The 26715-nt window shown below is 44.7% G+C and overlaps 1 protein-coding gene across 1 annotated transcript; it reads right to left on the bottom strand.

The window, feature by feature from the left end:
- Nucleotides 1-12177: 12177 nt before the first annotated feature.
- LOC311233543 (piggyBac transposable element-derived protein 4-like) lies at nucleotides 12178-13953 on the bottom strand (the record flags this gene model as incomplete). The annotated part of the gene is made up of 4 exons (XM_084320509.1): nucleotides 12178-12756; nucleotides 12939-13542; nucleotides 13639-13814; nucleotides 13906-13953. 4 exons carry the CDS (start codon nucleotides 13951-13953, stop codon nucleotides 12178-12180), a joined length of 1407 nt encoding a protein of 468 aa, XP_084176635.1.
- Nucleotides 13954-26715: the final 12762 nt, after the last annotated feature.

Below are 26715 nucleotides of genomic sequence, written 5' to 3'. Positions count from 1 at the left end.
AGCTAAACATTATTGGTTTCATGAGTGTTATTTCCCATACAATAAAAATTCGGCGAGTGGATATGTGACATGTTTCAAACATTAGCAGGGATTTTGGAGGACTTAACAAACAAGGTATGGTGAGTCGTGTTTTCATGCATTCTGATCTGTTCATCACGCGCCGCGGTGATCTGCAACAGCTGATCTGCTGTTCATGAATGAATGAATGAAAACTTTATTTAACAGATTGCAGAATGGGTACAATACAGTACGGCGCAATACACACAATTGTTAAGGGGATGCAGACCAGAGAAAAACGTTTGTCTTTTTTCACTATATTAAATTAGCCATTGTTTTTTATCCTGGCCCGCCAAGCAATGGCTTGGGGAAAATCTGGCCCGTGGCCAGATCTAATTGCCGACCCCTGCAGTATAGGATCAAATCAATTACCCAACTGGCCTTTTTTAAGTGGCACAGTAAGCTTTGAAGATGTTTCCTTAATTAACACTGATTATCTGAATACGTCTGTGTTGTATTATAAATATAAATTACTTTGGTTATGCAATCGACGTTTTATGCAAAATTTGCAGGACTGTTAAGAGGTTAATGGTTCACTATGCAGCTTTGGGAGACAAATCTGAAACTAAGATGAGTAAAAATAAATTACTTAAGGCTCATTTTAATTTAATTACGGTCCTCCGGGGACAAGTGTTTGTATTTTAAGCTAGAAAGGTATGTGAACAGAACTGTTTCACTGTGATTGTTTATAATGGCAGGGCCCACCGTTTAGTTTATATAAATGGTAAAGATGGATTTATATAGTGCTTTTATCCAAAGCGCTTTACAATTATTTTCCTCACATCCACCCATTCACTCACACATGCACACACCGATGGCGGAGGCAACCATGCAAGGTACCAACCTGCTCATCTGAGGAGCAATTATGGGTTAAGTGTCTTGTTCCACCAGACGACCGCTCTACCTCCTGAGCCATTGTCGCCCCCAAACGTATATATATATATTCAAAGAAGTAGGGGCGGTCAGGTGGCGTAGCGGAGATTGTGTTCGTCACCAATGCAAGAGGCTGCGGTCTCGACTCCCGGAGAGTCAGCATTGCCTTGGCTCGGGCTGATCGCTATACTAACTCGTTTGGCTGAGTTAGGGGGAGGGGAGCCGTGGGTGGGTGCTGGGCGTTGTGGACAGCGACCCCTACAGTTCGGTCGGGGCGCCTGCTCAGCAAGGGTAGGATCTGGAGAGAGGTAGTGCGACCTTCCACACGTTACACTCTCCCGGTGAGAATCTGCGCGGCCAGGCTGGCTGCCGGCTGGCTGCACATGCGTCGGAGGAAGGCATGTGACAGTCTCCGGCCTCTCGGACAAACAGTAGGGGAAAGTGCGCAACAACCAGGAAGGGGGTTGGGAATTGCCATAACGACTAACAGTGGGATGGGAGAAAAATCGGAAAAAGGAAAAAATAAAATAAAAAAAATAAGTATCGTGGTGTCTCAAAGTGATTTCTCATTTTGCTTTATGATGACATAAGATACAATAATTATTATTATTTTTTTTTATTGATCTTTTTCCCCCTCCATTTTCCTCCGATTTTCTCCCATCCCAATGTTAGTCGTTATGCCAATTCCCAGTCCCCTTCCTGGTCGCTGCGCACTTACCCCCCACAGTCAGATCATCTGGGAGAGTGGAGGCTATCACAGGCTTCCTCCGACACACGTCCAGCCAATCAACCGCTTCTTTTCACCTGGCAGCGCGGATATTCTCCGAGAGGGCGTAGCGTGTGGAAGGATCACACTATCCCACTCAGGTCCCATCCGCGCTTAGCAGGCGCCCCGACCGAACTGTAGGAGTCGCTGTTTACAACGACCCGGACCCACCCCGCCAGCTTCTCCCACCCTCTAATACTGCCAATTGTATTAGTGTGAACGGCCAGCCAAGCTGGTGACAACCCCGGAGCTGTGAGCTGGATTCGAACAGGCGAATCCAGCTCACAGCTCCGGGGTTGGTGACGAACGCAATCTCCGCTACGCCACCTAACCGCCCCTAAGATACAATAATTATAAGAAGTACATGTATAGTAAATATGTTGTGTAAACTAATTAAAGGCTCTGCCCTCCTCTGAAACTGCATGGTGCACCTTTAACAACACATTTTGTGTTATTTCAACACAACCTTTAAGAGTGTACGTAGAGCCAGAACCATCTATACTGGAAGAAGTATACATAAAATACAATGTCTGATCATCCTACACAGATAAAACATACAATGACACAAAAAATGTATGCTGTAACAATGGTCATACAGTAAACCGATAAGAACTAGGCTACTGTGTTTGGAAACACTACCTGATCACTATCTGATTAATGTTCCTTTAGTGCCCAGATATGTTGTTGTGGTTAAGAACCATAAGCTACCTCTGCTGGCCTGGGAACGAATCCCACCATAATCTTATCTCCTATATCTCCCCTACTGTGCCTCCTTCTCAGCCTTCCTACTGTCTCAATAAATAACATTATCTCCTATGTCTTCCTACTGTCTCAATAAAGAACATTCTCGCCTGTGTCTCCCAAACGTTGCCTCCTTCTCAGCCTTCCTACTGTCTCAATAAAGAACCTTCTCTCCTGTGTCTCCCCTGCTTTGTCTCTCTCTCTCTCAACCTTCCTACTGTCTCAATAAAGAACCTTCTCTCCTCTGTCTCACCTGCTTTCTCTCTCTCTCTCTCTCTCTCTCTCTCTCTCTCTCTCTCTCTCTCTCTCTCTCTCTCTCAGTGTACTGTCTCAATAAAGAACCTTTGTTCCTATGTCTCCACTACTGTCTCTCTCTCAGCCTTCCTACTGTCTCAATAAAGAACCTTCTCTCCTGTGTCTCCCAAACGTTGCCTCCTTCTCAGCCGTCCTGTCTCAATAAAGAACCTTCTCTCCTCTGTCTCACCTGCTTCTCTCTCTCTCTCTCTCTCTCTCTCTCTCTCTCTCTCTCTCTCTCTCTCTCTCTCAGTGTACTGTCTCAATAAAGAACCTTTGTTCCTGTGTCTCCTCTACTCTGTCTCCGTTTCAGCTTTCCTACTGTCTCAATAAAGAACTCTCTCCTCTGTCTCCCCTGCTTTGTCTCTCAGCCTTCCTACTCTCTCATTAAATAACCTTTGTTCCTGTGTCTCCCCTACCCCTTTAAGTATAACTGTCAAAAGTAATTCCTTTCATTAAATAAATAAATCACACTCCTGCAGAGTTGTTTAACGAGTTAAACGAACCAGTGCTACTTACATGTTCTTATTTTATCTTAAATAATATTATATAAATTCTTCCCTCTATGACGTTATTGTTTTTTTATAAAAAAAAATTATTGTATTTATGAAAGTGGGGCGATCGTGGCTTAGGAGGTGGAGCGGTCGTCTGGTGATCGGGAGGTTCCTGCTTCGATTCCCGCTCCTCCCGGGCAGTGTGTCAAAGTGTCCTTGAGCAAGACACTTAACCACTAATTGCTCCCGATGTGCAGGTTGGCACCTTGCATGGTTGCCTCCGCTGTCGGTGTGTTAACACTTTAATCGCCGAAGACGCTGGAACACGTCATCCCCCGCCATGCTTATTCTGCCGATGATGCTGGACAGCGTCTTTGATATCAATATTTCAAAAATCTGTGATCGAAATCATATTTCTCCCCCGGAGACATTATATGTACTGGTGAGCCACTGTCAACTCTCTAACGGTTCAAGAGCGCCATCTGGTGGCCGATCGGCGGATCGCCCAGGGAAGAAACAGGGAAGTGGAAGCTGGTGCTCATTTCAATTTGGTCCGATCACTCGCTATAGGTCCCGGGACTCGAGCTCGACACAATGGATATCGATCCGTTGCCAATAACTCGATAAACAACATGATTTGGACGTATATACTATTATACAACCTGGAAATGGATCGGGTATTTCTACATCCCATAATAGAAAAAATTCTGTTCCACGCTCATCTCCCAACGGCGAGAGGAAGCTACGGTGAGTTTCAGCGTTATTTAATGTCTTCTATACTAACTGCTCTAATGATCATATCACCCACACTAGATGAATGATATAACGTTGCCCATGGAATTATAAACGACCCCCCGCCCATCCGGTCAACATCAGATCATACGTAGTAACTTCTAGAAGTACGTGCAGTTGACATTTTTTATCTCGCACAGATTCCTACCAAACTGTATTTGATCATCAATATAATGCATTTAGGGCTATAAATCAAGTTCTGGAGAAAGCTGCAGAAAACGATAAAAACATACTTATACTTTAGACCGTATTTTAGTATGAATATGTGAATGAAAAAGTATAACGTTGCTACACCCTGAACAATAGATATAGGACTTTGAATGGGCCATGGTAATGTCAATTTAGCAATACAATTTAAAAAGTTATAGCCCTGCAAAGAAGGGGAACATCTCCATGTTAAATAGGGCTGGCGAGGGATGGTAAATTATGAATTTAACCCCGGCGATCAAAGTGTTAATGTGGGAGTGAATGGGTGAATGTGAGGAACAAAATTGTAAAGCGCTTTGGATAAAAGCTGTTGTATAAATGCACCATTTACCATTTACAATTGACCATTTCTCAACAAAAAACAAATAGACATCACAGAGTAAAACAAAACAAAACTAATCAAACATACTGTCAGTTCACGCAAGAAAAAATTTACAGGCGGCACGTGGTGTAGTGGTTAACACTGTCGCCTCACAGCTAGAAGGTCCTGGGTTCGATTCTCGCTTGGGGACCAGGTTGCAGCATTTGCCAGGTTCCCCAGGTGGGGTATCTCCCAAGCCTTTCTGTGTGGAGGTTGCAGGTTATCTCCGTGCTCGCAAGGGTTTCTCCTCCCAATAAGATAAAAACCCAATGGAAAAACATGCTAAATAGATTGCTAACGCTGTCGCGTCCCTGGTGAAGATGGACAGGAGCACTTGGATTGGTCCCCGGGCGTGGCCCACGCCGCAGCCCATATCTGCTCCCAGCTGCCCTTGGGGGTAAGGACGACGGGATGGGTCAAGTGCAGAGAGACATTTCATTGGTGACTCAATGCATGTGTGTGTGTTCCTGTGTGTCGCATGTGTGTTAATCTGCATGACAAATAAAGACTTCTTCTTCGTCATATGCGTGTCAATCCGTACAGCGACTGAAATGTCCACAAGTGGATTGAAGATCAGCAATAGAGTCCATGGAGCCTAAACCAAATGAGGTGGAGGAAGGTCCATGACGAAGGCTGCATGAAAACTGAGATCTTGGCGGATCCAAGCACAATATCATATGATACAGTACGGCACGATACAGTCCCATATAATTAGTTCCCAGTTTGACAACTCTCCCTCCTAATATGTTCAATAAAGTGTTGGGGTGGGCATTGGTACACAAATTATACTGCATTTCTTCAATGTATAGACAAGAAACAATCGATCAATCAGTCATTCAGCAATTCTTTTGAGGAGACTGATTTCCACTCTCTCAGAATAACCCTTTTAGCTATGACCATACCAAACATGAGGGCATGATGTAATACTGGGGGACGAGTCAAAGAGTCGTCGGAGCAGCCCAGTATCACCAAGAGACTGTTGGGGATAAGCTGTCTGCTGTATATGTTGCAGTACAAATGAAAAATGACGTCCCAGAAACTCTTGAGCTTGGGGCAAGACCAAAAAAGATGACCTAGTGTCCCGTCAGCTGATTTACACTTATCACAGGCAGAAAGAAAGGAAAAGAAGAAAAGAAGGAAAGATTCTGTTAAATTTGGTCTTGGAAAAGTGCAGCCGATGGATGACTTTAAACTTTAGATGAGCTGAAATGTAGCATTTATAGAAGATGTTTTAATCCCATCTAACCCTATTGCCCATAATTCATCCGAAATCTCCTCACCAATATTCCTAATCCATGCCTCTTTAATATCGGAAGACGTGACCAGGAGATCAAATTTCACCTGAAGTTGAGCGAAAGATGCAAAGTTGTTATTAACGTAGAGATCCTTAACACTTTCAGTGCCGGGCCGTGTTTTCCTTTTTACCCCGTTGATGGCACGGTCCACGGCCCATGTAACGTTAATATCGCCTAATCTATGTTTTAAATTATGCTATGTGTCTAATCTGCCCATCGCTTATCAAAGAATCATTTTCCAGTCAACATTGGCAAAGCAGATTGTGTTTTTATCGCTTCATTTCCTTTTTATAGCATTTTGAAAACCACTCGGTTTAGAAGAAAAAACAACACATTCCCTGATAATCGCCTTTTACTGGAATATTCCAGAACGTTATCATTTGTCGGTCTATTTATGAATCGTTTTCAAATAAACGCTAGATGGTCGATAGTATATGTGTGCGCATGCACACTCGTGCCGTGCGCTGATAATCGCTGCTATTATTTCCTCATGGCTTTTACAGTGAAACAGCCATATCACATATAGTGGAAACGCTTATATCTCCATGGAAACGAGTCTGATTATCCTAACACTGATAACATAGATTCCTTACCTGACATCAGATGGTATCCAAATGGTATATTCCAATTCCTGATCACCATTCGAAAAAATCGATAAGTATATTGATCCAACGTGTGTACAGTATAACCCATGCTCGCCGCGGCTCAGAGGCTCCAGAATGAACTCTGGTAACTCCGGCTGCATCAGTGGACTGGAAAATGTGGACTGGAATATTTTTTTTCCCCATCCATTTTCATTGAGTCCATTCCAAAAGGGTGATTTACTATCTGGGAGACGATAGGGGGCGCTTTTTTCACATCTGATCGCCGGCGGCCCCTGGATCTCTAACGGTAGGCTCGCGTGATGCAATATGATTTCAGATCGCTAATAATTTTTTTTTTTAATCCAGAGAAAAGCCGTGACGTGGCTTTCAACGTCACAATCGTAAACCTGAGATTAGCCGTGAGTGGCGCTCAAAGTGTTAATAGTAGAGACAAGCCCTTATCTGACCAATGTGAAAAAACAGCGTGCACCAGGCCTGACTTAAAACAAGGGTTCTGACATATAGGAGCATAAATGGACCCAGCATGCCTGAGATAAAAACATTGTTCAGTTGTTTGATTGGTTTAAAAAATTAAATGGCCGGTAAGGAGGCTTGCATCTCAGGACTCAATCTCAGGTCATCTGGGATGGAGGCAGCTCCTCTGACCAGCCACAGCTGAAGCATGATTCCGGAAAACCCCTGCTCTGGCATTGGAGGCCAAATAATAATGTCGGAAGACCGGGAGGCCCAGGCCACCTTCACCCGCTTCTGTAAATGTGCCTTGGAGACACTTGGAGGGACTTGTTAGCCCAGATGAAGGGCATAACAATGGAATTTATTGTCTTGAAGAAGTAGGATGTGAGAAAGGTAGGTATGTTTTTGAAAGGATAAGTACAATTAGGATACATCGTTTTAAGCTTGTCAATCAAATCCAAATAATTTTGTTTAAAAATAAGCTCTGGGTCTCTGGGGATATTAACCACTTAAGGATCGGGGCAATTTCTAAAATGTTTTTGACGATTGCATACCCAAAGTAATTTGCGATTTATTATACTTTATACTTATAGCATTATGCATGAGTCTGGTCTCTTTTGAAAGGTAACATTTGATGAAATCACTTTGAGTGCTAATGAAATAGAGTAAGAGGTTTGAACACACTGAAGTAAAAGTTTTGTGTACTCACATTTCTGTTTAGTGGTTGCCAGATGCCTGTTTTTAAGTTCCAGCTGAGAGGTAGGAGCTGGAAAACATAATGGTTCCATAGCCTGAAGTCTTATGTAGTACAGATCCAAAGTTTTGAAAAAGACCATGGAAAATGAGGTTTTTGTAACGTGTGTACCGGTAAAAATCCAGCGTGATTATCCAAAATGGCCGTCCACTTCTATTAATTTCACCTCTCGAGTCAAAACAAAGGACTTTCGGAGCAGACGCTCCGTGGCTACAATGGTGGTCAATCATTTTTGCCATCAGCGGTGACTGGTCAGTTCAGGACCGTTCACAACCGGACGTGGTCAATTGTGGGAACGGCTTGTCAAATGACGCTCACAGGATATTTTGTCTTGTAACTCGAGACCCAAAGCACGCAACAGGTGTGGTGACGATCGAAAGGCGGCAAATTCAACTTTCCAACAATGTATATTGGTTGATCTGCGAGAAATGCAGCCCGGAGCCGGCAGACAAGCGCAAAGTGACGCCACATTTTCAAGAGTAGCAAACATGTATCTCCACTCGATTTGGTCTAAAGCCTGCTGAGTCTCCAAATAAATAAAGTGGGGTAGCTTAGTAGAGTACCTTATATTAAACAAACGATTATGTCTACATGGTTTATAATATTATATTCCAAACCAGGGCCACAGGCCTTGCCATTAGGAAAATAACGAATGTCAGTTTTGATTTCTTCCAGTGTGAAGTCAGAATTCCCACTTGGACTGGAGTGGCTTATAGCTGACTATAAAAGCAAAAATAATCTGTCGTTCATCAGCTTGGGATCAGTAGGAGAGGACATTTTATATATTGCCCTGTCAGCTTGCACACCGTAGCAAGTGATTTATCAACTCTATCACCTAACTCAAAATGATTTTCTTTGAGCTTACAAATATAGTTTCCAACCTGTTCCCAAAGAATATATTTTCAAGATAGCATTGAGTGTGTCTTCAGATTTTGAGTTTCTGTGAGTGTCCTCTAATGCAGGGGTTCCCAAACTTTTCAGGCCGGGGCCCAGAAAATAAGGCGTCAGAGAGCCGCGGCCCAATGCACATCGTCTGGCTTTTTTTTTTTTTTTTTTTTTCAGACGACCGATTTTTTAAGCCAAATATCACTTCAAGCCTATTAAGTTAGTTCAAGTTAGTTATTAATTTATATGTGCTATTTATGAGAGGGCTAACTTGTTGCAAAATAATAATGATAATAATAATAGCCTCATTAAAATACTATTGTTGCTTCGGTTGTTTTCAGCGTTTTATGTGCATAATCTGTTATTTAGTTTGAAATGTTCGTTGAAATAAGTAGATTTTTCGTTTTTGTTTATTTATTAAGTTAATATAAAACCATATAGTCACATTTTAGAATACAATAGAATAGAATTTTAGAATACAACTAGAAACACTGTCCTGGCCTGCTTCTAAGTTCAGTGGCCTGACAAAAAAAAATTAAATAAAAAAATAAAAAATTATAAAAATAAAAAAAATTTTTTTTTTTTATTTTTTTTTAAATCATCTCGCGGCCCATCCGTGGCTGCTCGCGGCCCACCTTTGGGTCGCGACCCCAACTTTGGGAACCACTGCTCTAATGCAGATAGCTCAGTCTCAATGTCAGCGAAACGCCTCAACCTGGCCCTTTTACTAGACGATTGGTATGAAATGATGAGGTCCCTCATTACAACTTTGAAAGACTCCCAAATAATTTAATTTGAGACTGCGCCATTATCATTGATAAGCAATAAATGTATCCAAAGCGACTTAAACGTTCTGTACGAGTTACAGATTTGTAAGCGACTTACAAGTCAGCAGGAAGGGTACAACTCTGGCAGCTAAGCTAAGTAATAATGTTACCCTTCTGGGTCCTGGGATATTTCAATGTTTTGGCTAATTTTGATTTAAATTGTATAATTTCCATTTTAAAATGTTTTAAAATGTTTTACCATGGTATGTTTTGTATCTTTTTTTCAGCACAGCCTCACATATATGACCTGACAGTTAGTTTTCATATTGTATAATACTGTATATACTGTATACTGCATAATGTACAACACAAAACACAAAATCGGATTTAGAAAATGTGTTCTTTTTAGTATGAACCAATGCAAACATATCAAATCAAGGATATAAAACAGTGGATATGCACCCTCAGGTAGTATATTTACATAAACAAGAGAGAACAGATCAGAATTCAATTTACAAAGCATTATTTTCTCCATACACAGGTAATAAACACAGACGAAATTTTGATTCTCAACTGGAAATTATCACCAGTATGCTTTTTCTTTTACAAAGTCAGTAAAAGTAATTTTTTTCCAAAAAAAAGTAAAAAAAAAAGTTTTACAGTAGAAAAGTAAAAAATAATTAAATAATTAAATTGTGGGATATTCAATATACATATATACAGTACACATATGACTAGAGTGCAGTCATATAGAGTGCAGGATGCCTAAGGCGTATCAAAAAAAAAATATTGCACCTGTCAAAACGGTAACGCACAATTGTGGGATATTCAATATACATATACAGTACACATATGACTGAGGCGTGGAGGAGAGACTGTGTTCCAGCAGGAGGAGAGGCTGGGTTCCAGCAGGAGAAAGAAGCAGACGTATCTTTTGAACAGCAGCAGCACAATCGTTTTTGGAGTTCTTTGGAGCTGTTTTTTTACGTTAGAATATGAGGCGAGGTGAGCCCCGTGTGATGTGTGTGTCCCAGCTGCACAGACACAGTATGTTTGGAGAAGACGAAGAATTATTATACAGGATGATAGGAGTGGAGTCGGAGTCAGAGTCGGACATAGAATCGGAGGACGAAATTGAGGATGAGGACCCATCCGTTGTCCTCGACAACGAGAGCGATGATTTGCCTGGGACATCGACCAGCACAAGGACAATGGGGGACAAAGGCGTGGAGGAGAGGCTGTGTTCCAGCAGGAGGAGAGACTGTGTTCCAGCAGGAGGAGAGACTGTGTTCCAGCAGGAGGAGAGGCTGAATATGAGGCGAGGTGAGCCCCGTGTGATGTGTGTGTCCCAGCTGCACAGACACAGTATGTTTGGAGAAGACGAAGAATTATTATACAGGATGATAGGAGTGGAGTCGGAGTCGGACATAGAATCGGAGGACGAAATTGAGGATGAGGACCCATCCGTTGTCCTCGACAACGAGAGTGATGATTTGCCTGGGACATCGACCAGCACAAGGACAATGGGGGACAAAGGCGTGGAGGAGAGGCTGTGTTCCAGCAGGAGGAGAGACTGTGTTCCAGCAGGAGGAGAGACTGTGTTCCAGCAGGAGGAGAGGCTGAATATGAGGCGAGGTGAGCCCCGTGTGATGTGTGTGTCCCAGCTGCACAGACACAGTATGTTTGGAGAAGACGAAGAATTATTATACAGGATGATAGGAGTGGAGTCGGAGTCGGACATAGAATCGGAGGACGAAATTGAGGATGAGGACCCATCCGTTGTCCTCGACAACGAGAGTGATGATTTGCCTGGGACATCGACCAGCACAAGGACAATGGGGGACAAAGGCGTGGAGGAGAGGCTGTGTTCCAGCAGGAGGAGAGACTGTGTTCCAGCAGGAGGAGAGACTGTGTTCCAGCAGGAGGAGAGGCTGAATATGAGGCGAGGTGAGCCCCGTGTGATGTGTGTGTCCCAGCTGCACAGACACAGTATGTTTGGAGAAGACGAAGAATTATTATACAGGATGATAGGAGTGGAGTCGGAGTCGGACATAGAATCGGAGGACGAAATTGAGGATGAGGACCCATCCGTTGTCCTCGACAACGAGAGCGATGATTTGCCTGGGACATCGACCAGCACAAGGACAATGGGGGACAAAGGCGTGGAGGAGAGGCTGTGTTCCAGCAGGAGGAGAGACTGTGTTCCAGCAGGAGGAGAGACTGTGTTCCAGCAGGAGGAGAGACTGTGTTCCAGCAGGAGGAGAGACTGTGTTCCAGCAGGAGGAGAGACTGTGTTCCAGCAGGAGGAGAGACTGTGTTCCAGCAGGAGGAGAGACTGTGTTCCAGCAGGAGGAGAGGCTGTGTTCCAGCAGGAGGAGAGACTGTGTTCCAGCAGGAGGAGAGACTGTGTTCCAGCAGGAGGAGAGCCTGTGTTCCAGCAGGAGGAGAGACTGTGTTCCAGCAGGAGGAGAGGCTGTGTTCCAGCAGGAGGAGAGCCTGTGTTCCAGCAGGAGGAGAGACTGTGTTCCAGCAGGAGGAGAGGCTGTGTTCCAGCAGGAGGAGAGACTGTGTTCCAGCAGGAGGAGAGGCTGTGTTCCAGCAGGAGGAGAGGCTGTGTTCCAGCAGGAGGAGAGGCAGGAGGAGAGGCTGTGTTCCAGCAGGAGGAGAGGCTGTGTTCCAGCAGGAGGAGAGGCAGGAGGAGAGGCTGTGTTCCAGCAGGAGGAGAGGCAGGAGGAGAGGCTGTGTTCCAGCAGGAGGAGAGGCAGGAGGAGAGGCTGTGTTCCAGCAGGAGGAGAGGCTGTGTTCCAGCAGGAGGAGAGGCTGTGTTCCATGATCAATTGTGCCACTCTGTAAAACAGTTGCGGTCTAAAATTAGACAGAGGGCGACATCGCATCTCTGGCATTTCCACGCGGTCAGATTCCTTCTCCCCTCCTTGGTGCACCGGACACAGGTCTTACGGCCAGCGGTGGCTTTCTGGCTCTTGTCCGCGCCCGCTGCGGGAGGGGCGATGGGAACAGGGAGATGGCTTGCGGTCCTGTCAAGAGGAGCTCCTGTGCTGTCCAGTCCACACAGCTCCCCCATCATCACTGAAATGAACTCCTTGTGGGAGAGATGCGCTTCCTGCTTCGCCTCACATATCTCGCAGTGCAGAATGTAGGCGTTGGTGGTAGCAATGTCGAGACAGTGGAAGAAGATGGTGCGATACCACCGGCCAGTTCTCCGGTGGGTCGAGTAATACTGGATCAGCTGGTCGGATAGGTCGACTCCGCCCATGTGTTTGTTATACTCGATCACAGGGGTGGGGCACGGAAACCAGACAACCGACCAGGTCCCATCGGCCGCCTTGACCCTCCTCTTGACCTTCTGACCAGGAGGTGTGATTGCTGGGTGGATGGTGGAGCACACAGACACCTAGATAGAATAGAATAGAAATGAATCATTAGAAATTTGACACTACAAATTGCTCACAGTAGACATTTAGACAGAACAAAGTCACGAATAAGAATAACAAATACATACATACATACATACATACATACATACATACATACATACATACATACATACATACATACATACACACACATACATACCAACTTTGTGTCCATCCACTTCACGAAGACCAGGGACCCCTCTCTGATCCAGCGGATGAGACCTCTCTCACACTTCATCCTGAGGGCATTAGGTCTCCCCTTGGGAACGTCTTTCCTGATCTCCCTGTAGGTTCCACAGGCTCCCAGCTTCATGGCCAGCAAGTCCTTGAACAGCTTGGGACTGGTGTAGTAGTTATCAACATAAATGTGATATCCAGTCCCAAGCCATCCTGTATCAAGGAGGTCCACAACAGCATCATATGTGATGCCGTGTTCACTTGTATGAACGTGTGCCTTCCCTAGGTAAACATTGAAGCCGATGGTGTAGCCGTTATCCGAGTCAGCGAGCACAAACAGTTTGACCCCCCATTTGGTCGGCTTGTCCTTCATGTACTGCGTCATGCCGGTGTGTGCCCTCGTGGCCACCATCCTCTCATCCACTGCCAGTTGCCGCTTAGGGTGGTAGTGCACCTTGCAGGCCTCACCAATGTCGAGGATGAGCGGCTTGATGCGGAACAGTTTGTCGTGTTCCGGTGTTCCCTTCCTGGCGTCGTTCCTGGCATCCTCCTCGGGATCGCTCAGGTGGAGGTTCCACAAGATTGACCTGAAGTCAAAGTCATATTATAAGTCATATAACGACACTATAAACATAAGTAACATATGGGACACGATGTACACTATACAGGAATATATATTATACCTGAATCTGTCCCGGAACATGACCATTCTTGGTAGGGGCACAGAGAGAAGGTGTTTGACCCTCCAGAAGTCCTGGAGCGCAGACAGTGGGACGAGCCCCATGTACAGCAGCAGGCCGATGAACTTGTACAATTCATCGGCCTGGACATCCTCCCACTTGGTCTTTTGCCCCCGTGCCTGTATATTGTATTGTAACTCAGTTAGTCACATTTTACAGGAAAAAGCATTTCATATAAAACTACAGCTAATAAAGAAACTTGAAACTTGCCTGGTTCTTTGCCGCGTTCTTGTTAGTGTTGATACACAGGGTCTTCATGGTATCCATGGAAAAATACAGCATGAAGAGCTCCTTGGGTGTATACGTGGCATGGGGGTCTAGCTGCGGTCCTGGGGGTCTGCGCGGCATGAACCGGAGGGGCTGAGGGGCTGGATCAGGATCATTGTCCGTCTTCCAGGGCGTCTGATCTCCTGCCTGGACTGGACGTCTTGGCCTGGCCCGGGTTGTCCTGGGTCGGCGTGGAGCAGGCTGCTCATCATGTCTGCACATAAATGGCACACACATTGTACATATAAAACACTGCTCATACAACACACACACACTGTATATACACTCAATATTCCATTCTGTATATATTGCGTACAACGTCTGCAAACCTAGTAATAATAAAAAAGCAATACACATCCATAATAAGTCTCTCACCTGTCTGGGTCATTTCTTGACCTGGACCGGGCTTGGGCACGCCCTGCCCCCCTAGATGTCCCAGGCAAATCATTGCTGTGTAGACAATGACATGTAAAAATACATTATTTTCAACTTTTATGAACAGAGTAATAACTAAAACAAAAGCAGTAATAATAATAATAATAATAATAATAATAATAATAATAATAATAATAATAATAATAATAATAATAATAATAATAATAATAATAATAAGTCTCTCACCTGTCTTGTGCCCTCCTTCCATGTCTCACAGAACTGGTTGAAGGCAGAGTTTCTGCTCCTTCTGCTCCTTCCTCCTCCTCACTGTAGAAAACAATAAAAAGCACATTATTTTCAACATTCAACAAGGAATCTCTTGATGCACACTTACCATGTACACTTATCATGTACATTTATAATGTACACTTGTCATTTACATTCATCATGTACACTTGTCATGTACATGTACATTCATCATGTACACTTAGCATTTACACTTAGCATGTACACTTGTCATGTACATTCATCATGTACACTTAGCATGTACACTTATCATGTGCATTCATCATGTACACTTGTCATGTACATGTACATTCATCATGTACACTTAGCATTTACACTTAGCATGTACACTTGTCATGTACATTCATCATGTACACTTAGCATGTACACTTATCATGTGCATTCATCATGTACACTTGTCATGTACATGTACATTCATCATGTACACTTGTAATGTACATTCATCATGTACACTTAGCATTTACACTTAGCATGTACACTTGTCATGTACATTCATCATGTACACTTAGCATGTACACTTATCATGTGCATTCATCATGTGCACTTATCATGTGAAAGCCTTTCTTTGCCTTTCCCAACAAGTTTGACAAAAACAAAAGCAATCAAAGTCCAAAATAAGTGTCTTTACCTTTCATTGTCGTCATGATCAGTGGACCTTTCGTCACCATCACCAACAAACGATGGATCATCAACGTCATCATGATCAGAACCATCTGAAGATACTTCTTCATCTGTATCATCACCAAATAGATCTCTCATGTCTTGATCTCCAGCGTAGAGGGACCTCCACATGGGCACATTGCTAGCACGCTGACTTCGACGCATGTTAGCTCAAACTACTACTACTACTAAAGTCTACTAATACTACTACTACTACTACTACTACTACTGCTACTACAACTACTACTACTTCTACTACTACTACTACTATTACTGCTACTACTACAACTACTACTACTGCTATACAAGTCGAACTACTAACTATAAACTATAACTACTAAAAAAAACGGTGTTGTCCCACAGAAATTATCTTTTGGACAGATTTTACGCGCACATGGAGACTTCTTATACTCTTGCTTTCTGGCAGTAAACGTCCGCCTCCTTCGTCACTTCCTCCCAAACATTTCCGTTTCATTCTATCTAAGAAAATGACCAAGATATTGATAAAAATGTAACGCATGTAAAATTATATCTGGCACATTTTACGCATGCGTAAAAGTTTATTTAGCATCGAATTGAAATGATCCTGGTTCATTCATTTATTGGTTTATCAAGACAAAATAAAAAGTAGCGTGTAGTTTCAAGGACACGTCATAATGCCACGCCGAAAAAAACCCGGAAATGGACAAAGTTTTCGATACAGAGAGGCACAAACTGATGACGTCACTTCATCACGTCGCCGTGAGCCGCGACCGGGAACCGTTAAAGTGTTGAAACTTGGGTGCTGCAGTGTTGAGTGCATAGTGGTACAGACAGGGCGGCCTGGGAGAAATGCGAGGCCCTGTGTGAGATTTAACTTTCTTTCCACTTCTTAACAACCTGCCCACTATACCAAGACATATACTTCCCACAAATTGCAAACACCCAAAGAGACTTTGAAAACATGGACAATAACTCAAAACTCCCATACCTACTGGGAGAAATACAAGAATGTGAAATAAAGCCCGTTTGAATTGAAGAGAGAGAGATAGATAGAGCATGTCTGTGTGTGTTAGAAAGAGAGAGATAGAGAGAGAGCATGTCTGTTTGTGTGTGTGTGTTAGAGAGAGAGCATGTGTGTGTGTGTTAGAAAGAGAGGGAAAGATAGAGAGAGAGCATGTCATTTTGTGTGTTAGAGAGAGATATAGAGCATGTCTGTGTGTTAGAACGAGAGAGAGAGAGAGAGAGAGAGCATGTGTGTTTATGTGTTAGAGAGAGAGAGCATGTCTGTGTGTGTGTGTGTGTGTGTGTTAGAGAGAGAGCATGTATGTGTGTGTGTTAGAGCAGTGGTTCTCAACCCTCTCCTCGAAGCACCCCAGCCGTTCCATGTATTTGTTAAATTCCACCACCAGCACACCTGATTCAACTAATAAAGGGCTTGTTAAGTTGATTCAGGTGTGCTGGTGGTGGAATTTAACAAATACATGGAACGGCTGGGGTGCTTCGAGGAGAGGATTGGGAAGCACTGTGTTTTAGAGAGAGAGAGAGAGAGAGAGAGAGAGAGAGAGAGAGAGAGAGAGAGAGAGAGCTCAACGGCGGGAATAGAATAGGTTGAAAAAACTCACCATAACGCAGTATCAATGGCAAAGTTGGAAGGAGACCTTCCGTGGAGATGAAAAGTACCAGTCCCTTGGGAGTCCTAGTTTATCTGCCACACGTTAGACCTCGATAACTTAGCAATTAACTAAAGGCAGGGATGCGTAACTAGCGTTAGCTAATGCTAGCTAGCGTTAGCAACGCTAGCTAACTAGCGTTAGCTAACGCTAACTAACGTTACGCTAGCTAGCATTAGCTAACGCTAGTTACGCGTCCCTGCCTTTAGCAAATTGCTACTAGTACTAGCCGACATAGCTATAGCCTGACTGAAGGTTCTTCTAACATGCAACAACTTTCATCTTCAGTCCATCTGCCGAACATCCTCTTCGTCTTGGCAAAGTTGGCATAACCATCATACTTGGTATTGATAACAAGCTCATGGCACACGGTGTAATTTCTTCTGCTCCATTCTGCTTTTTAAAAGACATCCACTCGCTCCTCTAAATAGCGCTGAATAGATCCTGTACCTCGTGGGTCCGGGAAGAGCCCGGAACACTATTCTAAAAACGTGTCTATCTGTAGAGCAGCAGAGCCGCAGAAACCGGAACACTATTCAGTCTATTCTACAAACGTGTCTATCTGCAGAGCAGCAGAGCCGCAGAAACCGGAACACTATTCTACAAACGTATAATGTGAAATATATAAGCATGTAAGAAAAACTAGATTTTAGGTCTGTGATGAAAAAGGGCCTCGCAGGAAGGGGGGCCTCGCAAAAAGAAATAAAAAAAGAAAAGAAAAAGAAAAGAAAAAAAAGATTAAAAAAAATGATAAAAAAAAATTATAATATTTCTTTTTCTTGCGAGGCCCCCCTTCTCGCGAGGCCCTGTGCGACCGCACTGCTCGCACACCCCCTGAGGCGGCCCTGGGTACGGACATATTAGTATAGTAGGAAGAGTGCATGATAATAGAGGACAGTAAGAAGGTTAGTGTGTTTTATTTATTGAATTAAAAAATGTCAGATATTGATTGAAGAAGTGTCTTTAGTCGGGTTTCGGCTGTCCTAACTGTGGTGGGAAGTTCGTTCCACCATTGTGGAGCAAGGATTGAGAATAGCCGGCTTCTCTTTGATGACCCTCCCGGAGCTCGGATAGGAGTGGGTCTGAGGCAGCCAGAAGGAGATAGTTTAAGTTACCGTACACTTTAGATGGCAAAGTAGCAAAAATAATAGTTTATTTATTATTTAGGAGGTCAGGAAATTGTTACAGTCATAATGCATTTGGGGCAGAGCTTCTTAAAAAAAATTACATTAACACACATTATTACATGGCGTTTTCACATTCGCCGAAATGCTTGCTTGTGATTGGTCAATAGCGCTCGTCAGAGGTCCGTTATTACTCGATAACGGACCTCTGCCGAACAATAATGACCGCTGTGCGCAGCTGTTTGCAATCAAGCCCACTGACACACTGCATCAGTGCAGCCAATCAGACACACCTGCCGGCTGCACTGACAGCGGAGTGTGTGTGACGATGACAGCGGGAGCGACAGAACAGAACTGCGTCTGCATTTGATCTCGTCTTGTCGATGTAAAATGAATTAGGTATATTGTTAGTAAGTTAGCCATGTAATAAGCGGGATAATGTATAGCTATACTCGATCATTGTCGCAAAATAATTGACCTTCATTGACGTTTAAAACACCTCGGCGAGGCACCTCTGTATTTTAAATTGTCAATTATTTTGCGACAATGACCTCGTAGATATACATTATCCCTTACTTAACCACAACTCTCAATATTCATACTCCCACCCACATAGAAAATAATGCAAAGATACATTCATTAGAGACATAATGACATTACAGGTATTTTTTGTGAGATATCAAGGCTGGGTTGTAGTGGTTATCACATTTCTGATATGGCTAATCCAAGTAAGATTACCAGATAAGAAACTATTTCTAACCTTGGTCTTCTTGGTCTAAAAAATTATAACACAAAAAAAGCGGCACGGTGGTGTAGTGGTTAACACTGTCGCCTCACAGCAAGAAGGTCCAGGGTTCGAATCCCGCTTGGGGACCAGGTTTCCATGATGCCAGTTACCCAGGTGGGGTATCTCCCAGGCCTTTCTGTGTGGAGTTTGCATGTTCTCCCCGTGCTCGCAAGGGTTTCCCCCCCCGATAAGATAAACCCAATGGAAAAACATGCACAACAACAAGATCGCTAACGCTGTGGCGTCCTTGACGAAGACGGACAGGAGCACTTGGATTGGTCCCCTGGCGCGGCTCACGTGGCGCCTGTCTGCTCCCGGCTGCCCTTGGGGGGGAAGGACGACGGGATGGGTTAATCGCAGATACGCATTGTATGCATGGTTCGCATGTGTGCCAAATGGTGACCTCGGAGCAGGTCCTAAATTATTATTATTATTATAATAATAACTTTTTGTGTTGAAGTTTCCATGATGCGTTTGAAGTTCTCTCCCGCAGATCAGCGGTTGGAAGCCTGGTGCTGCTCTATGTTGGAAGCCTGGTACTGTTCTACGTTGGAAGCCTGGTGCTGCTCTATGTTGGAAGCCTGGTACTGTTCTACGTTGGAAGCCTGGTACTGTTCTACATTGGAAGCCTGGTGCTGCTCTATGTTGGAAGCCTGGTGCTGCTCTATGTTGGAAGCCTGGTACTGCTCTATGTTGGAAGCCTGGTACTGTTCTACGTTGGAAGCCTGGTACTGTTCTATGTTGGAAGCCTGGTACTGTTCTACGTTGGAAGCCTGGTGCTGCTCTATGTTGTAAGCCTGGTGCTGCTCTATGTTGGAAGCCTGGTACTGCTCTATGTTGGAAGCCTGGTACTGTTCTACGTTGGAAGCCTGGTACTGTTCTATGTTGGAAGCCTGGTACTGTTCTACGTTGGAAGCCTGGTACTGCTCTATGTTGGAAGCCTGGTACTGCTCTATGTTGGAAGCCTGGTGCTGCTCTATGTTGGAAGCCTGGTACTGTTCTACGTTGGAAGCCTGGTACTGCTCTATGTTGGAAGCCTGGTACTGCTCTATGTTGGAAGCCTGGTGCTGTTCTACGTTGGATGCCTGGTACTGTTCTATGTTGGAAGCCTGGTACTGTTCTACGTTGGATGCCTGGTACTGTTCTATGTTGGAAGCCTGGTACTGTTCTACGTTGTATGCCTGGTACTGTTCTATGTTGGAAGCCTGGTACTGCTCTATGTTGGAAGCCTGGTACTGTTCTACGTTGGAAGCCTGGTACTGCTCTATGTTGGAAGCCTGGTACTGTTCTATGTTGGAAGCCTGGTACTGTTCTATGTTGGAAGCCTGGTACTGTTCTATGTTGGAAGCCTGGTACTGCTCTACGTTGGAAGCCTGGTGCTGCTCTATGTTGGAAGCCTGGTACTGTTCTACGTTGGATGCCTGGTACTGTTCTATGTTGGAAGCCTGGTACTGCTCTATGTTGGAAGCCTGGTACTGTTCTACGTTGGAAGCCTGGTACTGCTCTATGTTGGAAGCCTGGTACTGTTATATGTTGGAAGCCTGGTACTGTTCTATGTTGGAAGCCTGGTACTGTTCTATGTTGGAAGCCTGGTACTGCTCTACGTTGGAAGCCTGGTGCTGCTCTATGTTGGAAGCCTGGTACTGTTCTACGTTGCAAGCCTGGTGCTGCTCTATGTTGGAAGCCTGGTGCTGCTCTATGTTGGAAGCCTGGTACTGTTCTATGTTGGAAGCCTGGTACTGTTCTACGTTGGAAGCCTGGTACTGCTCTATGTTGGAAGCCTGGTACTGTTCTACGTTGGAAGCCTGGTAATGCTCTACGTTGGATGCCTGGTGCTGCTCTATGTTGGAAGCCTGGTACTGCTCTACGTTGGAAGCCTGGTGCTGTTCTATGTTGGAAGCCTGGTACTGTTCTATGTTGGAAGCCTGGTACTGTTCTACGTTGGAAGCCTGGTGCTGCTCTATGTTGGAAGCCTGTGCTGCTCTATGTTGGAAGCCTGGTACTGTTCTACGTTGGATGCCTGGTACTGTTCTATGTTGGAAGCCTGGTACTGCTCTATGTTGGAAGCCTGGTACTGTTCTACGTTGGATGCCTGGTACTGTTCTATGTTGGAAGCCTGGTACTGTTCTACGTTGGAAGCCTGGTGCTGCTCTATGTTGGAAGCCTGGTGCTGCTCTATGTTGGAAGCCTGGTACTGCTCTATGTTGGAAGCCTGGTGCTGTTCTATGTTGGAAGCCTGGTGCTGCTCTATGTTGGAAGCCTGGTGCTGCTCTATGTTGGAAGCCTGGTACTGCTCTATGTTGGAAGCCTGGTACTGCTCTATGTTGGAAGCCTGGTACTGCTCTATGTTGGAAGCCTGGTACTGTTCTACGTTGGAAGCCTGGTACTGTTCTACGTTGGAAGCCTGGTACTGTTCTATGTTGGAAGCCTGTTACTGCTCTACGTTGGAAGCCTGGTGCTGTTCTACGTTGGAAGCCTGGTACTGCTCTATGTTGGAAGCCTGGTACTGTTCTATGTTGGAAGCCTGGTACTGCTCTATATTGGAAGCCTGGTACTGTTCTACGTTGGAAGCCTGGTACTGTTCTATGTTGGAAGCCTGGTACTGTTCTACGTTGCAAGCCTGGTGCTGCTCTATGTTGGAAGCCTGGTGCTGCTCTATGTTGGAAGCCTGGTACTGTTCTACGTTGCAAGCCTGGTGCTGCTCTATGTTGGAAGCCTGGTACTGCTCTATGTTGGAAGCCTGGTACTGTTCTACGTTGGAAGCCTGGTACTGTTCTATGTTGGAAGCCTGGTACTGTTCTACGTTGGAAGCCTGGTGCTGCTCTATGTTGGAAGCCTGGTACTGATCTACGTTGGATGCCTGGTACTGTTATATGTTGGAAGCCTGGTACTGCTCTACGTTGGAAGCCTGGTAATGCTCTATGTTGGAAGCCTGGTGCTGCTCTATGTTGGAAGCCTGGTACTGCTCTATGTTGGAAGCCTGGTGCTGCTCTATGTTGGAAGCCTGGTGCTGTTCTATGTTGGAAGCCTGGTACTGTTCTATGTTGGAAGCCTGGTGCTGTTCTATGTTGGAAGCCTGGTGCTGCTCTATGTTGGAAGCCTGGTACTGTTCTACGTTGGAAGCCTGGTACTGTTCTACGTTGGAAGCCTGGTACTGTTCTATGTTGGAAGCCTGGTACTGTTCTATGTTGGAAGCCTGGTGCTGTTCTATGTTGGAAGCCTGGTGCTGCTCTATGTTGGAAGCCTGGTACTGCTCTATGTTGGAAGCCTGGTGCTGCTCTATGTTGGAAGCCTGGTACTGTTCTATGTTGGAAGCCTGGTACTGTTCTATGTTGGAAGCCTGGTACTGTTCTATGTTGGAAGCCTGGTACTGTTCTATGTTGGAAGCCTGGTGCTGCTCTATGTTGGAAGCCTGGTACTGTTCTATGTTGGAAGCCTGATACTGTTCTACGTTGGAAGCCTGGTGCTGTTCTACGTTGGAAGCCTGGTGCTGTTCTACGTTGGAAGCCTGGTACTGTTCTATGTTGCAAGCCTGGTGCTGCTCTATGTTGGAAGCCTGGTACTGTTCTATGTTGGAAGCCTGGTACTGTTCTATGTTGGAAGCCTGGTGCTGCTCTATGTTGGAAGCCTGGTACTGCTCTATGATGGAAGCCTGGTACTGCTCTATGTTGGAAGCCTGGTACTGTTCTATGTTGGAAGCCTGGTACTGTTCTATGTTGGAAGCCTGGTACTGTTCTATGTTGGAAGCCTGGTACTGTTCTATGTTGGAAGCCTGGTACTGTTCTATGTTGGAAGCCTGGTACTGTTCTATGTTGGAAGCCTGGTGCTGCTCTATGTTGGAAGCCTGGTACTGTTCTACGTTGGAAGCCTGGTACTGTTCTATGTTGGAAGCCTGGTACTGTTCTACGTTGGAAGCCTGGTACTGTTCTACGTTGGATGCCTGGTGCTGCTCTATATTGGAAGCCTGGTACTGTTCTATGTTGGAAGCCTGGTACTGTTCTATGTTGGAAGCCTGGTGCTGCTCTATGTTGGAAGCCTGATACTGTTCTACGTTGGAAGCCTGGTGCTGTTCTACGTTGGAAGCCTGGTGCTGTTCTACGTTGGAAGCCTGGTACTGTTCTATGTTGCAAGCCTGGTGCTGCTCTATGTTGGAAGCCTGGTACTGTTCTATGTTGGAAGCCTGGTACTGTTCTATGTTGGAAGCCTGGTACTGCTCTACGTTGGAAGCCTGGTACTGTTCTACGTTGGAAGCCTGGTACTGTTCTACGTTGGAAGCCTGGTATTGTTCTACGTTGGAAGCCTGGTACTGCTCTATGTTGGAAGCCTGGTTGTTATGGTTTGACACCGACCCCAAACGCAACGACACAAGAGAGTAGGATTCAGAGTTGCCAAAAACAAGGGCTTGTTTATTAAGACTAAATAAACAGCACAGACTTGGAAGAGTTCAAACAAAGACTGGAATACAAGCAAGGATGAATGTTGCTGCTCTGCAGCTTCTCCCGGGATGGTAGTCAGGGGAAGCAGACGCTGACGTCAGAGCCGCTCTGCAGACTTCTCTCGGCAGAATCTCCGAGGTGGTTGCGGGACCGAGAGAGAGAGAGGGAGCGAGTTAACTCAGAGTGCAGGTGGAACAGAGCAGGTGAACAGGAGAGGTGACTTGTACCCGAAAACAGAGTTATCCAAGTGACTGAATCTTCGGTGTAAATACACACTGTGAGTAACGTTCCAAACACAATCCCAAGTGATAGATATCTTCGGTGCAAAATAAACACTGTGAGCGAAGTCCCAAAATACAAATCCAATGTGATAATATCTTCGGTGTTTAAACACACAGTGGGAGATGTTAGGCCAAAATATTATCCCAATGAAACAATCCAAAAAAGGCTAAACGCTGGGTGAGTGACTGTCTGATAAAAAGCTGGAAATCTTCAGTGTTATATAAACACACGAAAAACGGAATTGGATCAAAGACAGTCATAAAAAACTCACCCAGGCGTTGTGCGTAAAGAGCGTTGGAACAGAATGGAGCGAGCGCGTCGCCTCGGGGAAAGGGTGTCCAAGAGGAATGCTTCTTGAATATCCTGGAGGCAAAGCAAAGGGAAACAACAGCAGGCAGCAGGAATGGCGAATGCAACTGAAATATCAAAACGATCCAACAAAACTTGAATGGGGAAACGGGGTATAAATAATACGGGAATGCTTAATTGACAAGCAGTGACAGCTGAGGGATGTGATTGATAAGCGTGTGGACGGGGGAGAACCAATCAACGACGTCTCTGGGAAGAAGCGTGTGAATAGGGGAATGAAATTATTAACAGAAAACAAATGGAAACAGAGCGAGTAGGCTTAAAGGAACAGAGCGAGAAAGTGAGCAAAGGACAAAAACCTCACACTGGTACTGCTCTATGTTGGCTGCCACTGATGGAGCTCTGTGGCTTCTTTTGGCATTGAAGAGGCTTTGCACATCAAGAGAGCTGCTGGGAAGCACTTTTATATTGGATTATAGAAATAATGATAATGGAGCGGATTTGAAATAGGCCAAATGAAGCAGGAGGGAGAGAGAGAGAGAGGGAAAAAACAAGGTTTCAATTTGGCTCCAATGTTACTGGTAAAACAAGCATACCATGGGCAAAGTTAATTAAAATGTAACCAAATTTTTTCGTTTGACACACACACACTCCTTAACCATTATCTCGCCCCACATTCAGATCCATATTATTGACGAATGCATATTGGATCTATTCATAAAGCCAACAGCACTGTTGGTGATGGAGAGAGGATCTCAGACCATTGTAGGCGTGCTCTGAGTGGTGAATCAATCACACCTAAATGGTGCAAATATGAATCGACCCAAGAGGCTCACCCAGTATAGACTGCAGTCCAAGCGTACGTCGCAGAGGGAACATAATGCATTTTAACTAGAACTTGACAGACGTACAACGAGGAAAAACTGAATTTAAAATGCATAACGTAATCGATGGGGTTCATTCCCAAAGGCTATAATACGTTTCCATTTTGGATAAGATGCCGTTTCCGCATGTTCATTATTAATAAACGTCTTTAACGGACAGATGATTACATACCCTGAAATAAAACTGTTTTATACACAAATAATTTCATTAAAGATAGAATCTTGCTTTATTTACTTGCTTCGCTTTATTTACTTATTTTTTTTCTTTCTTGATGTGTGGGTTGGATTTCAGTGGGAATAGGGGAGGGGCTGTTACTGCTGGACACACCTCAGGATCTGCCAAGAGATGGCTGGAGAAATTCACAGTATAATAAGTTACTAAACTCCAACCAACACATCAGACCAAAACACAAAAGGAAACAACATTACAAACAACAAAAGGGCGGCTGGGTGGTGCAGCGGAGATTGCGCTCGTCACCAATGCGAGAGACTCAGGTCTCGAATCCGGGTGTCAGCATTGCCTCCGGCTTGGGCCAGCCGTCATACTAACTCGTTTGGCTAAGTTAGCGGGAGGGAAGTCGATGGGGTGGTAATCTGGCATTGTGGACAGCGACTCCTACAGGTCAGGTCAGGGCGCCTGCACAGCAAAAGACAGGAAGTGGTGAAGGCAGCGTGACCTCCCACGCGTTACACTTCACCAATGAGAGTCCGCACTGTCTCCGCATGTGTCGGTGGAAGCATGTGGTAGACCTCAGGGCTCCCTTGACTGACCAGTAGGGGGTACATGCGCACAATGACCAGGTAGGGGAGGGGGGAATTGGCATAACGACTAAATTGGGATGGGTAATATCCAATGACATTTCCGTTTTACAGATGCTACAGAAATAACTCAAACTGCATATGATCGACACGATCCCAAAGCATGTACGCATGAAAGGGGGGGAGGGGGACGTCGTTTATTATTATTGATTACCAATAACGTGTTCGTCTAACTAGCCACATAGGCCGATCGCCTGGATAGCTATCAAAACAATGCCCGATCGGGCTGTAATTTACGTGAAAAAGATCTTACCATGAGCCGGTTGGATCCCCCCGAGCATTTCCCTGTTATCGATCTGGTAGATCGATATGTCCATTTGCTGATGATAAATCCCCTTATTGCATAGTGAAATCCGCAATTCAAAGCGTATCCCGTGCAACAGACAATAGCTATCGCTTCAGATGAGTAGAAAACTACATTAGAGATCCAAAAAAAGAAAGACAACTTCTGCCACAAGGAACACTCTATTATCGTGATAGCGCCCCTAAGAGGATCTGGCCGGTATTGCATGTTGGCAAATTCAAAGAGTAGGGTAAATCTGCAGTGCCGATCGGCGACCTTGAATAGGTTATTAAAATGGAATAAAAGCAATAACAACTTCCCACGGATATATCCGTGCTTCTGTCCACAACGCATGGATTTGAAACACGGATTTCTCCGTGGTCCGTCCCCAATGTGTTAAAATAGGTCTGAGATCTGATCATTCTGAGTTGTGTTTTATTATACAACAGGTAGGTCCGACCATGTATTGTGATTGGTCGAGAGCGTTCTAAGCCGTGAGTATATTCATGATACACTCATGGTTAAATCACCATGAATATACCACTGCGCTGGATTTAGAATGTTGTAGAAAGTTTCAACTGCCATTCATCAAACGGAAACTGTCAACATTACCTAAGTTAATAATAATAATAATTCATTTAATTTATATAGCGCTTCTCAATAACCCGAAGTCGCTGACAATGGTCGGGAGCAAGAGTACAAATAAAGAAACAAAAGCAAAGAAACAAAAACAAAGAAACAACAAAGAAACAAAAACAAAAGGAACATGAGACCATGGGGGGAACAGGGAAGACAGCATGATAGCACAAAAAAAAAGAGACTGGAGACAGACATCA

This window comes from Notolepis coatsorum (genome assembly GCF_963971535.1).
Source record: "Notolepis coatsorum genome assembly, chromosome: 8".
Taxonomy (NCBI): domain Eukaryota; kingdom Metazoa; phylum Chordata; class Actinopteri; order Aulopiformes; family Paralepididae; genus Notolepis; species Notolepis coatsorum.
Note: the sequence above shows the minus strand (reverse complement) of the source record. Positions and strands in the feature narration are given on the sequence as shown.